Genomic DNA, 14,534 nt, shown 5'->3' with positions numbered 1-14,534 from the left:
TGATTTACGAGCTCCATTAAACAGGAATATTGCACTGTACTTACTGTGTCCTGAGGATTATTTTACAATGGCGACGAGGATGGGATGTATACAGGTATTTGACAATATGCTTGAGATAGAAGCTCCACAGGGTCATTTTATTGTGTGCGATGATAATGAGAAGCAAAAGGAAAGGATGCAGAGACCATACTCCGAAGAACCAAGTGTCTTACTTGAAAAGCATAGTTTTTTAACACAAATAGAACAGTGATAAAAGTGTCAAGGTGTCAAGGTGTATGTAGCTGCTTTACGTATATTAGCAGCCTCTTGTGATTTTGAAAACTATATGGACAGTTATACTATAGACCAATTCGCCTTCAGTTGTTTGTAAAGTAAAACAAAATCAAGAAAAACAATAAATATGTAAAAACCCAAGAGTAACACACATAATTAATATTGAGCAGTCAGTGCTTTCTTCAAAGTCTTAGCCTGTCTGGAGGGTTTATCTCCTGTGAACAGTGTACTTGAAACAGTACCTGTTTATGCGATTAACTTTAAAGCGAAGATACCAAGAGGCACTAACAGAAAGTTTGTATCCGGTTGTTATAGTTGTGGGTCTAGAACTCATGTTGGTAACAACCCTAGTTGTCCAGTACTTGGGGAAACTACAATAACTCTAACAAATAGGTAATTTCAATTGAATCTGCAAAGCTGGGAATGGCAGTATTGAAATCAGTAATGTGCAAGTGATGACACACGATTGTGTGGATAGATTTACCAGTATGGGCTTGGCAATTGATTCAGGTGTGTGAGGTCATCTATTGGCAAAGTGTCTTTAACAGTAATGGCAGATTCAGAGGAACCTATTTCCATTCTTCTAGACTCTACTTTTCATAGAAATAAGCCAGAAGAAATAGGTCTGCATTTTACAGACATAAACCACAGGCCTTTGTGGAACATAATATTGAAATGTTAGGCTATTAGCACTTTGTAATGCTTGGGTAGGAAGATTGAGGGTAGGAAGATTGAAAATAAAGTGTATGTGGCAGTGAAGTGAAGAGGCGATTTGGGATGGAGAGAATTGGCCAGATTAGTATTATTCTTTAAAACCTGGATCAGAATTATCCAATAGTGCTAGGAGAAATAACTGCATTCTCAGTTGATATGAATGAAAGCCTGGTACAGAAAAATATATGAGTATCATGAAGTTTTCATAAATTGAGTCCGCTCTTGTGAAACGGTTTGAACATTGTATTAAAGTAAAATGTGATGCTGTGCCTATTGTACACAGAATTAGACCAGTACTGGTGAGCATCAGGAATGACACCCAAGTTATTTTAGAACATCTTTGTTTTAAAGAGATAATTGAGTCCATTGACTATTTTAGGTTTCCCTAAGTGGTTTTAACCAGGAACCAGTCTGGGGGTTTGCATTTTTGGATTTACATTGGCACACTCAATAAGGACACTTTGGTTGACTTCCCTCAAGTTCCTGCTAGCCAAGAAATAATAGCCAGCTTATAGCCAAATATTTTTACTTCACAGATCTTCACTCTGATTATCATCAAATTGATATTACTCACACACCACAAAATCTTACCACATTTATACCATTTTTCGGTCATACAAGTTTTTATGCCTCCCTTTAAGGCTGACCTCTGCAGCAAGTGTATTGCACAAGATGATCAATCATTTATTTGGGTATTTCAGCACTGTAACAGCATTTTCGAATAACTTACAACTTTTTACTCAAAATCCCGCAGAGTATGTTACTGTTCTATGATGCGTGCTGGAATTACTTATTGACAGCGCTGTGACAACCAGACCAGAAAAGTGCAGACTTTTTTCTCAGAAGATGGTCTTCTAGGTCATAACATATCATCAAAGGGATTCCGACCTACATTTTGGACGGTGCCATGAGAGCAATTTTGTATCCTTGGGGTAATTATCCCCTATCTTGGAAAAAGTTGTAGCTTCCTTCCCAGCCCGGGTGCATGTAACAGACCATACAACACACGGAGCTCTGATTTGCATGTTTTTATTCTTCAGCATGCAACCATTAACTAAATGCACTGCGTCACCAACTTTATTAACCACATCCAGTCACACCCAACAGATGACGTAGCACTTGGAAGAAGTCTGCCAAAGACCACTAGAGGCCTCATTTATACAAACACAAGACACAACAGATTACTCTTCCAAAACCTACTACTCTTTCCCTAGCCTCCATTTCCTTTAACTTCTTCAGCTCTCTGTTTCTCACGATAAACGCCTTTCTCTCTGGATATTGCCTCCATCCCATCCAACAAAACTTAATCATTTCCAAAAGTTGCTTCACAACAATTCTCAATCCTCCTCCACTTATGTTCCATTTCAACACATTCATCATCCTCTTCAACACATTCATCATACCACCACCACTCACATTCTTTCATTCGACTTTCCACATTTCTCGTGCACCTTGACAATCTGCTCATATGTCAGCATTTGCCATCACTCAATACAGCGGAATTGCAACGCAACTCTTCTACTCTCCTAGGTTTCCAAAATCTACAACTTCCTTTCTTCAAAAAAAATTCGTCTTGACTCTCACCTAATCTCCTTCCTTCAAATCGAGTCTATGTTCACATCGTGCCTTACATCATGCAATTTTTTATATGCATTTTGGGATTTTTCCAAATTTACTTTAACAACATTAGAATCCCAAGTCACAACATTAGGATCCCAGTTCACAACCTTAGTTCTGTTCAGCCAACACAAATTGTCCTTAGTTAATGGAGTCCTTCCTTTCATCAATAAAAAAGATGAAACCCAATAATAGCATTGCATGTTATTCTGTAATATCTCAACATCTTTTGTACTTCATGTTTCCAATCTAAATAACTTCTTCTCGCCTAATGTATCACACCTTACACAACTCTATTAAACCTCTTTATACCATCAATTCCAGAAGGAGGATAATTCGACGTGGTGTTAAGAGTAATACCATTTTTTCCTATCTACATTCTATACAAATTGTGTTCCATTATCACTAAAGACCACCTTAGGCAAGGCTTCCTTCAAAAATACTTTGCAGCCACATTTCCTATAAATTCTACCTCAGCCCATTTAGAACATATATCCATCCGTGCAATTAAATACAAATGACCCTTCTATTCCTGCCATAATGGACCCATGATGTAAATTTCAACCTTCTCCCACGGCATGCATGGACACTTAATAGGTCGTAAGTAGGGCTTAATGTCACATGAGATTTGCACTCAACCCAATATAGATCTTATCGTTCAATTTCTATATCGATACCAGGCCACCAATATCATTCTTTTACTCTTCTTTTAGTTTTAATCAAACATAGGTGACCTTCAGTGCAAATATTTAACAACTTAATTCTTACACTTTTTGGGGGTACAACAGATGAACCCCTGACCACACAATCATCAACAAAACTCAACTCATCCTTCAACTCTCCATATTTCCGTAGATCTTTGTCTGCTTTTTCCCTCGGGCTATCCATCTTTGATAAACATTTACTAGCACTAATTTTGCATCACTTTCATTACCCAGGCACCATTCTTCCGGACGTACACCACACATTGAATCGTCCCAAATTCCCTCCAACCTTGCACTCTTCCCAAACATTTTCTAGACAGTATTGATAGCCACAGGCATACAGCTAAGAAAATCTGCAACTCTGTTCCTTACACTTGGCAGGTATTTAACAATGTAGTTGAAATTCAGCAATCTAACGTATGTTCTTGCAATCCCCTGTATTGCTTTGTCCATACCCTCTGAGCTAAGCACCTTAACCAAAGGTTTGTGAGCAGTACATAAAGTTATTCTCATTTCCCAAACGTCCTGCCTACATTTCTCAAAACCCCATGCACAAGCCAGAGTTTCTTTCTCTAATACGGAGTACTTTTCTTCTGCTGGAGTCAATAATCTAGAGGCAAAAGCAATATTGACATCAGACCCATTAGGTTCTTTCTGAGTCAGTACTGCCCCCAATCCTCTGTTGCTTGCATCAGCAGTCACAATCATATGCAAATTAGGATCCTAACCTTTAACAGGGTTTTCCCTTCAAAGGTTTTTCTGCACATTTCTTTTTACAAATTTAGCATAAAACACTGCCATCCTCAACAATGCTCTCACATCAGCCTTATTCTTGGGTGGAGGTGTATTTTTATGCTGATATTAAACTATTTCTTAGGTTTTATACCTCTTGTCCGGTGTAAGTCAAACTATTTTGAGAACATTTTCACTTTTTCATTTCTGTGGTTAAACCATGTTCGAGCAAAATGTGTAACATTTTCCGCAAGGTATCATGCTGCTCCTTTGTTTGTTCCATGAACAAAATGTCATCTTGAAAGAAGATGACATTCTTGAGATCTTTACATAAACTGAACATGAGATGCTAAAATACAGCTGCGGCTGACGCATCCCAAAAGGAACCCTTAGGAACTGGAAACAGCACTTACAAATGCAGTTAACTGCCGGCTTTTCCTGTGCAGAGGTACCTAGTGATATGCTGCTGTTAAATCTGTAGTTGAAAATAATTTGATCCCTTTAGTCAAAGCTAACATTTTCTGACTTTGCAGCAGTGGAAATTTATCAACAAAAATATTCTTGTTCAATTTCTTCAAATCCACACACATACACACATTACCAGTCATGCGTCTTGCAGCTACTAGGGGGTAATCCGAATCGAGGACTCAACTAGTTTGATTACACCTGTATCTCTTAATTTCCTCAATTCTGCCTCAACTTTCTCTTTGATGAAAAAGAATGTTTTTTATTTTATGCATGCATGGAACACAGTCATCCTTCATTCTGAAAACTCTTCAGCTCACCAATTTTCTCAGAAAAGACAAATGGAAATTCCTTGTTCATTTGAACCTCTACGCTGTCTGGTGGGCTGGATGGGTGATCGCCAGGTAACAAACTGGAGACTTGGCCCATGGGCCTTGAAAGATAAAAGAGTTGCTGAAGAGCTCAGGGTAAATTCAGAGCTCTATTTTAAGGCGAATGTAGGTTCAGTTCAGTCGGCAGTCACTTTATGGGAAGCATTCAAGACGTTGCTTAGAGACAGAGCACAAAATATAATTGCCCATAAAAAGAGACGAGAAACCCAGGAGATGGCGGCCTTAGAATGCAAGCTTTTGAGTTTGGAATGAAGTGGCTCTTCCACATTGACCGTTCATACCCTTCGCCAAATTGAAATAACCAAAAGGGAGTATCAGGCACTGGCGACCAGGGAGGTGAGGGCTCGGCTATTGGCAGTCCAACATAGACCCTATGAGACAGGTGACAGGGCAGGAAAGCTGCTACCGTGGTTGGGCAGGAAGGAAATGGAGTTGAGATGGGTAACATCCATTAAAGACCAAAGCTTCACACATACTACACCCACAGATATTGCGGGGGCCTTTGCACTGTACTACACAAACTTGTATGCAGCTCACCCACAGACTGACGTGGCGCAAATAATCCAATCCAGTAGTAGAGAGGTGTTGCTTTTGAGACAGTGGCATTAGAGAAACCAGTTTAGAGCGCACACTTCTAAGGGCGGGAGCTAATTGCAGACATTGGTTTAAATTGAGCTGTCAGTCAGTGATGTTACTAGACTGTGCAGTTTGAAAGCGTAGACACAACCAACAAACAACTGGAGATGTGGTTTGTGGTTAATTTACGAGTTACAAGCAAGACTTCCTCCAGTAGACATCACCTGTGATCTTTGATAAATCACCTTATTTCCATGGACCTAGCCCCCCTTCTCTACAAATAGGCCCAACACAAGTGCCGAGAGCAGTGCAATCAACAGGATGGTTATATTTGCACATTGTATCCAGAGGACCCCGTAGCACAGCATTTTCCACCAACAATCCAGGAAGTTGTAGTCTTCAAATTAACTAATTGGACATACCTAAAAAAGTTCAGTTAAAAGAAGTCCAGGACTGGCGCCTGGTGCCCATGACACATTGCAGCTGTTTGGTAGCCTTACATTCATTTAAGTAGTGCACACAGGTAATACCACGCAGTGCCACATAATTATATGCTACATAATTACACTGCACTCAATGCAACATACACTCCAAATACCACTCAGTGCCACATAATTACACTCTACTGAATGCAACATACACTCCACACACTACCACTCAGTGCCACGTAATTATTTGCTACATAATTACACTGCACTCAATGCAACATACACTCCGAATAATACCACTCAGTTCCACATAATTACATGCCACATAATGACACTCTACTGAATACAACATACACTCCCGATAATACCACTGAGTGCCACACAATTACACACCACATAATAACACTCTACTCAATGCAATATAAATACACTCAAAATAATACCACTCAGTCCCACATAATTACACACCACATAATTGCACTCTACTCAATGCAACATAAATACACTCCACATAAATGCACTGTATACCACATACCACCAATCAACATGAATGCACTCCACACCATGACACAATTTCACTAAGCATAATTTCACTCAACACCACAGTTCCAGGCCACACAATTCAACTCCATACATTTCCAATACACAATGCATAATTACACACCAAACAACATATTTCAACTCCACAATCCACAACGTACCCCCAATCCACAGCATATAGTGTCACCACCTGAGCACCAAACATCATTCACCACCACCATTTTGCATCAGCGCACCTCCTAAGCATCACATCAGTCTGCCCTTGGAATCTGGCATCTGTTGATTCTTCCCTAGTGTCCGTCAACTGCTCGTGTTCTAATTAAATTACTGTTTTCCAAATTCCACTCCCCCGTTATTTATGTTCCGCTCCCCCATAACAAAAACATTATAACTAACAAGAATGAGAACAGGCAGGAAGAAGTTGCCAGCAGTGCATGTACAAAAAATCTAGAAGAAATTTTTTATGTTAAAATCTTTTTTAATCAGGTTTTTCTGTTGTATATAATGTCGTCTTCGTTTGTATAAAAGTAACAACAATGCTTAACACTTTTTATTATTCGTTTTCAACATAATGCACAGCAGCCACAATGCTCTACAACATAGCCAAAAGTCCTGGCTAAACACATAAGGTCCCAAAGGCGAGACCTATTGGCTATGCCAATGCTTCTTGATTAATGCTGGCAGGCAAGTGATACCAGCTAGCAACTTACAAAAACAAGACAAAATACATGGTGAAACGTACATTACGTGCACAGAACCTGGAAAATTATCCCTAGTATGTGCCGTAGTGCCGCTGTGTGAATAGCCACAATTTCCTGGAAAATACTACAGGATAGTAGACATCAATAACCTTGTCCTCATCATGGGTTCTTCTAGTCTGGGGCTAGTTCACGCTCTGCAGGGTCACATACATCTGCTTCTTTTCATGTCTTGTTATATAACCTGGCCTCCTCTAGCATCAGAAGACATATGATATCAAGGTCGGATGATGTCAAAGCATAGTTTGAACAGCACACTTGGCCCTTGTTTTTCCAGGTTATGCTGTAATAATATAACCTTTCCCACTGTTACTCAAAAAGGTTAACAATGTAATTGGTCTTCACAAGCCAATGAGACTTTTATGAAAGTTTATAAACTAGTGATTAAAGCTCTTGCTTTTCATTTCATCTATGGACAAAATGTATCATTAGTGTTAATTCTGGCCTATGGGGTTTAAGGGCAGTTTTAGGACAGTGGGTCAAAGGGAAAGAACACTGTATTACCTATGCTTCAAGGGCTCTAAATGATCTAGAAGTGAATTATTCTACCATAGAGATGTTTTAACTTGTGTGTGGGCAGTTCAAAAATTAAAAACCTATATTTGCGGATCCTCTTTTGACATCCACACAGACCACAATCCACTATTTTTTCGTCTCACTGGTAATGGTTTGTGTAATGCCTCATCCAGGGTAGATAGGCTTTTGTCTAAATTACACGAATGGAATAGCACTGTCAAGTATGTTCAAAGTATAACAATTTCAGGGCAGATTCCCTGTCCTGGATGCCCCTGGTTGATGACTCTATACCTGATGATCATGAGGGTGTAGTAGTAGCCGTGGATGCAGTTCAAGACGGGAGTGGAGGTTTTTCAGAGTTGGGCAAAAGCATTTAAAAAAAAGGGTTCACTGGATTCTGAAGTTTTCAGTTGGTGTGCTTCTCCTTATCCGTATAGTGTTCTTCCTTGCCTTGATTTTTCCTTCTTGGAGAATAAATGTTCTTTCACTAAACCACAGCAGTAGTGTGATGACTACATTCAACATGTAGCCAAATTGAAACTTCACAATCACTGAAAAATCCGCACAAGAAAGCATATTTCATGCATTCACATTTTGTTTTGCAGATGCCCGAAAGTTGGTTGTGATAACTCAGACATGAAAGAATCTGACCTGGTGCTGGATACAGCATTGAAGAGAGCAATTGAAAATCAGCATAAACAGAAGGGGAGGCAGCATTCACTGTAGTCAGATGGACAGAGCTTCTTCAACACAACATTGTGCTTTCCGGCTTGTATGCCTGCTTTTGGTGATGTAAGGAAGTTGTGTAACCAGTGACATTTTTTACAATTGAAGTTGATGGTATTTGATACATTTATCCTCAGTATGTGTTGTGTAAGAGTAAATTACACTGAGAAATGAAAACGCTTTCAGGAGTTGTTTAAAAATGATTTCTAATAAATAGTTGTGAACAACAGCTGTGATTTTTTTTAAAGTTTAAAAGCTTTATTTGAACTAAGGTACAGATACAGAGAATAAGCCATACACATTATCTTAAACTGAAATAACAAGAAATAAGAAGGCAAATATTAAACAAAGTAGAACATTTTACATTTTGACATTTTTATGCGGAGAGGGAAGAATATAATTGTACAACTGAAGATTTCGTATCATTACACAGTGATAACAAAGAACAACATTGTTAAACTACCCAAAAAATGATATAATATTGAGAAATAACAGAGTAAATAAGCAGAGTAAATAAATTACAACGGTTTAACATTTTCAGAACGTTTAAAACATTCCTGCCTTTAAGCAAAATTATTTAAATAATTAGTTAATGGAAACCAATATAAGTATTAGCAAGTGGATTGTAAGAGGAGGCAAAAGCGATATCCAGTCTATTACAGTGACAAACATTATTCCACCAAGACTTAACTCAAAGATTAGTAGAGCTTTTCCAATTTAGTGTGATTTGTTGAAAAGCTTAAGCCAACATAAGATCAAATAAACCTTGTTCGTGGACAGGCAAACCCAGGGATTCTATCAAACTTCCTGCAAAAAGAATATAATTTGATAAAGGGATATTTAACTTAAGATATTTGGATATAGTAGACCATATGTTCACCCAGAAGGATGTTACATTGGGACAAGAAAATAAAAGATCAAATCAGCTAGAGGAGATTTACAGGACCAACAGGAATCTTTATTAATATGTGAGAATTTAGCTATTGATAAGGTAGCAAAATACAACCTGTGATAAAGAAAACACATGGATTGGGTAGTAGAAGCAGATCTAGAAATGTTTAATGATCTTGCCCAGATTTTGATTCAGAAGTCAATGCTCCACACACAACCCAAATCTCTCTCCCAGGCCAATTCTAAATTAGTTTTAGAACAAACAGAGTCTGGGGTAAACAGACATTTATAGATCAAGGAAGCCTTTGGAAATAAATATACATTTTTTTAAATTGGTTCATCTGAGGATGTAGAATTATCAGAAAGAAGGGAATAAAAGATATCCAAAATTAACTCCATAAGTGTTGAGAATGTCTGCCCAAATGAGCGCGGACACTTAAAAGTAGCTTGAAAATAAGGGAAAGAACAAGAGGTCCTGCCGTCAAACATATCACGATCCCAAGCTATTCCTCAGAGTCTCGAAGATGTCCAATATAAAGGTTTATTTTTTTTGTGTAAAATTTTTATTTTTATTTTCAGTGTGCAAACACAAAATAAAACAGTACAACGAGCGACATCTCTGAATTACAGTCCACACACGGGCAACGCACTTCAGGAAGAAGAGACTCAACGGCAGTGCAGCATAGATAATCCAAAGTCGGAGTCCAAGTTCCAGTCAAGGAGGGCAGCCGGAGCCGAGGCAAGCCGTCTCGGGCACAAATTGCTGAACCCGTCTAAAGGTGCAATGAATGTCGCATAATAGGATCATCCCGCAACGAACCTCCCTCCCACCCCTCCCATCCCTCCCCCCGTGATGATGACAGCCATTTATACATACAGACATACTTATCTTAATTAAAGTTGAAATAGGTGGAGCGCGCGCTCCGAGGAAGGACAGACTGCCGAGGGCAATCCTCGTGAAAGGAATCGGACTAGAGGGCCCCAGCGAAAGATGAAGTTCTTAAAGTTCTCCAAAAAGATGTCCGCCACTCTCTCTACACTCAGAAGTCTCCACAGCCTCGCGTGCCAGAGGGAGGTCGCTGGTGCAGTCGGCGTCTTCCATGCTGCCGCAAGGGTGAGTTTAGCCGCCCCAAGGCAGAGCCAAAGAATTTGCTTATCGGCTCTCGTCTGGTGCGCAAGACCTGGGTCCCGAAGCCTGAGTAGGACATGTTCTAGTGAGGTAGATATCGGATAGCCAAGGATGTCCTTGAGGTGGGACAAGATCTCCTCCCAATAAGGGCGAATGATCGGGCAGTCCCACCAGATATGGCGGAAATCCCCCAGGAAACCGCAGCCTCTCCAGCAGCGGTCGGAAGAGGATGGAAAGATGCGGTGCAATTTGGATGGGTATAAGTACCAGTCCATCATCGTTTCGAGGTGGGCTTCTCGCAGCGCTACCGAGCGATTGTGCGCCGTGATGTCCCGCCAGAGGCTTGTCCATTCGGCATCGGCGATGTCTCTTCCGATCGTTTCCTCCCAATGTCCCATATAGCGTGGGCGGGGCGATGCCGCCGTAGTGAGCAGCAGTTTATAGAGAAAGGAGATGGCCCCCTTCATGGTGGTAGTGTGCAGGAGGAAGGCCTCGAAGGTGGAGGGCGGTCTCGTAGCTGCATCACCCGTCCCGGTGGAGGTAGCCCAGTGAAGGAGCTGGAGATGGTGATATCTTTCAGACGGGGGAACCCCATAGTCTCTCATGCAATTAGTGAAGGTGAGCGGAACTGTACCATGGAAAAGGTGAGTAAGTGCTCGACAGCCTCCCTCACGCCACAAACGGAAGGGGCCCTCCTGCAATGCGGGGGGGAAGGCCGGGTTGAAATGAATGGGAGTGAAGGGCGACGGGAACGTCATCCAACGATCATCGCCTGAGACTGTGTCCCACACTTTCAGCACCGTGCTGGTGGGGGTACTGATATAGGCATTCCTGGGCCTATCTCCCTTGGGCTTCCAAGCTAGATCCCATACGGACCGACCCGCGATACTCCTGTCCATATGCAGCCAGTGTTTCTCTGAGAGTTGCTGGGACCATTCCACAAGAACTCGCAGTTGCGCCGCTTTATAGTACAGGTGCATATCGGGAAGACCCACTCCTCCTTCCGACCGCAATCGACGCAATGTAAAAAAGGAGAAACGGGCGCGCCCGTCTTGCCAGATGAAGCGGAGCATCAGAGTTTTGAGGCGTCTAAAAAAATATAGATCCAGCGGAACGGAAAGGGCCTGAAAAAGATAGAGGAACTTAGGGAGGAGAACCATCTTAATGGCGTGTATTCTGCCTAGCCATGAGATGTATTTGGGCCTCCAGCGGGCTAAGTCAGCCCGTATGGACGTCAGCAGCGGAGGGAAATTAGCCGCGAACAGGCCCCCCACGGTAGGTGTTAAGCGGACCCCCAGATACAAGAGGGAGCCGGTCGCCCAGGACAGGGGGGTCAAAAGCCGTACCCGCTCCATTTCAGCCGGTGATAGTGTGAGGTTTAGGATGTACGACTTCCCAAAGTTTACCTTAAAGCCGGCTACCTCCTCAAATTCGGATACTACCCTCCGGACGTGTGGGAGCGAGAGGACTAGGATCTCCTATGGACAGTAGAACGTCATCTGCGAAGAGTGAGATTTTGTGTTGCTCTCCCGTGAAGGGGAGGCCCCGAATCCCCTCATGCTTCCGTACCACCAACGCCAGCGGTTCAATGCTAAGCGCGAAGAGCAGAGGGGAAAGACGACAGCCCTGCCTAGTACCGCGGGAGTGGGAGAAGAAGGGAGACAGGTGTCCATTAACAGCTACTCTGGAGCGAGGAGTACTGTAGTTCGCCAGATCATCGTGATGAATTTATCCGAGAAACCAAAGGCCGCTAGGGTACGAAACAAAAACCCCCAATCCACTCGATCGAAGGCCTTCTCCGCGTCCAACCCCACTAGCACCGCCGGGATGCGGAATCTATCGGCCTTTTCGATCAAATGGATCACCCGGCGTAAGTTATCGTGGGTCTGTCGTCCCGCGATGAAGCCCGACTGATCCGGATGGATGAGGACCGGCATCAGATCCTGGAGGCGTCGTGCAATAATAGCCGAATATAATTTCGCATCGATGTTCAAAAGGGCAATCGGTCGGTAGGAAGAGCAACTGGCGGGATCCTTCCCAGGTTTAGGAATGACCGAGATCACCGCCTCGGCCATAGAGCCAGAGATGCAGCCAGACTCGGCCATCGCATTAAAGAGATCAACTAGGTAGTCACAGATCTCGATGGAGAAGGTCTGATAAAAAAGAGCGGTATATCCATCAGGTCCCGGCGCCTTGTGAGGCTTCAGGGCTTTGATGGTGTCTAGAATTTCCTCCCGAGAGAAGGGGGCCGTTAAGCGTTCGTTGCGGTCAGCAGAGACTTGAGGCAGTGATAAGTCTGCCAGATATCGCCTTTGTGTTTCAGGATCGTGGTCGTCACTTCTATAGAGGTCAGCGTAGAAGCGGCCAAACAGGGCCGCCTTTTCCTCGTCACGATGAAGGGGATCCCCCGCTCCGTCCCGCATGCTCCCAATGTATTCTCTTTCTCGTTTGTCCCGGAGTTGTCGGGCTAAATGTCTTCCCACCTTGTTACTCTGCGCGTAGGAGGTGTGGCGCAGCCGTAGTAGAGTAAATTCCGCCCTATTGTTGTAGTGGGCCCTCAATTTCCCCCGCACTGCCGTAAGGGGGCGAAGGGTGAGCCGGGAGGGGTTCAACTTATGTGCCGATTCCAGGTCGGCCAATTCAGCTTCCAGCTTCTCACGTTCCGCTCTCCGCAACTTGTTAAGATTAGCGTTGAGAGCGAGGCACGTGCCTCTCAGGGAAGCCTTACAGGCATCCCAAGTCGTGAAGATGGAGGTGTCTGAGACCGGGTTTAGAGCCCAGAAATCCCGGATGGCCGTTCGCAAAGCTTTGCAAGAAGTGTCATCCCGGATTAAGGCAGCAGGGAAATACCATTTGCGCAAACCGTCGCCCTTCGCCGACCAGCGCAACCCAAGGACCAGTAAGCTGTGATCCGAGACAGAGAGTGGAAAGATGCTGGAGTCGCGGACATCGCCTCGAAGGGCCTGGCTTAGAAAGATATAGTCGAGCCTGGAATAGGAGCGATGGACAGCAGAAAAAAAAGTGTAGTCTCGGGAGTGGGGGTGCAGTGCGCGCCAACTATCAATCAAACCCATTTCACTTATCTTACGCTGCGTGGCTGAAGAGAACGAGCTGGCGTCTGCTCTAAGGGTGCCTGAACTATCCAGGGTTTTGTCCCACACCAAGTTAAAGTCACCGAGAAGAATCAAATGACCCTCAACAAAGTTCTTAATTTTTCGCAGCAGATCCTGGAGAAAACTATTCTGCCCTGAATTAGGAGTATACACCACCACAAATGTACAAATCCTCTCATGCAGCAATCCTTGACCATCAACCATCGGCCCTCCCTGTCACTCTGCATCCCCATTGGTTGAAAATGAAGGGCCGCTCGAAACAGAAGGGCCACCCCCCTATGTTTGGTGGAAGCCGAGGTTCTATAAATAAGCGGAAAGTGCCTATGCCTAAGGCGGAGCTCATCTCTACGCGCCAAGTGGGTTTCCTGCAGACCCACCACATCCAGCTGATGGTCAGTCAAGTATTTCCAAATTTTTTGGCGCTTTTGTGGTGAGTTCAAGCCCTTCACATTCCAAGTAGCAATATTAAGTGACATAGAAATAAAGTAAAGTCACCTGCTCTGCAATCATTACAACCACCCGCCACCTTGAACCAGCCAGCACATCAGTCCCACTCCCCCAGTCCCTCCAGCACTCAGCAACCCACACACCAACAACAGCACGCATAACAACCCACGCATTCCTGTCATCACCACCCCGTCGAACAACCCACCCAAAAAGCAAAAGCCCCCAACAACACCCCCCCCCCCCCCCCCCTCAAGACCAGAATCATAACCAAAATCAAACAAATGTACTTAGCAGTCCTGGTGGATGATAGCACGTGGAAATCCTCCTGGGTTGGGGTCGGGGCACCATTGTAGGGACCCCAAGAGACCACGGACCGGGGTGTCTTCTCCAAAAGTACAACCAAACCCACGGTACCTGAAGTCATGTGCCCCTCCGGCACCTACCAGCTGGCGGCTGGAAAATCATGCAGCTCCTGAGCTTTGCTGGGAAGACGCCAAGGTCGCCGAGGCCACC

The 14,534-nt window shown here is 43.4% G+C and overlaps 2 protein-coding genes across 2 annotated transcripts in view; both read left to right on the top strand.

Annotated features, from left to right (window-relative positions):
• The window catches only part of NSMCE2 (NSE2 SUMO ligase component of SMC5/6 complex), a 696,967-nt gene extending 688,297 nt beyond the window's left edge, over positions 1–8,670 (top strand). The window contains exon 8 of the mRNA XM_078686783.1: positions 8,321–8,670. Coding sequence (XP_078542909.1) covers positions 8,321–8,441 — 121 coding nt within the window. The 3' untranslated portion in view covers positions 8,442–8,670. The remainder of the gene's footprint in view (positions 1–8,320) is intronic.
• Positions 8,671–13,209: 4,539 nt separating this feature from the next.
• Positions 13,210–14,534, top strand: part of LOC144827991 (TSC22 domain family protein 1-like) — a 125,320-nt gene continuing 123,995 nt past the window's right edge. The window contains 1 exon segment of the mRNA XM_078686139.1: positions 13,210–13,360. Coding sequence (XP_078542265.1) covers positions 13,210–13,360 — 151 coding nt within the window.

The sequence above is a fragment of the Lissotriton helveticus genome, chromosome 4_1 (genome assembly GCF_964261635.1).
Source record: "Lissotriton helveticus chromosome 4_1, aLisHel1.1, whole genome shotgun sequence".
NCBI classification, from domain to species: domain Eukaryota; kingdom Metazoa; phylum Chordata; class Amphibia; order Caudata; family Salamandridae; genus Lissotriton; species Lissotriton helveticus.
The sequence above is the reverse complement of the archived record's forward strand: the minus strand, read 5'-3'. Positions and strand labels throughout refer to the sequence as shown.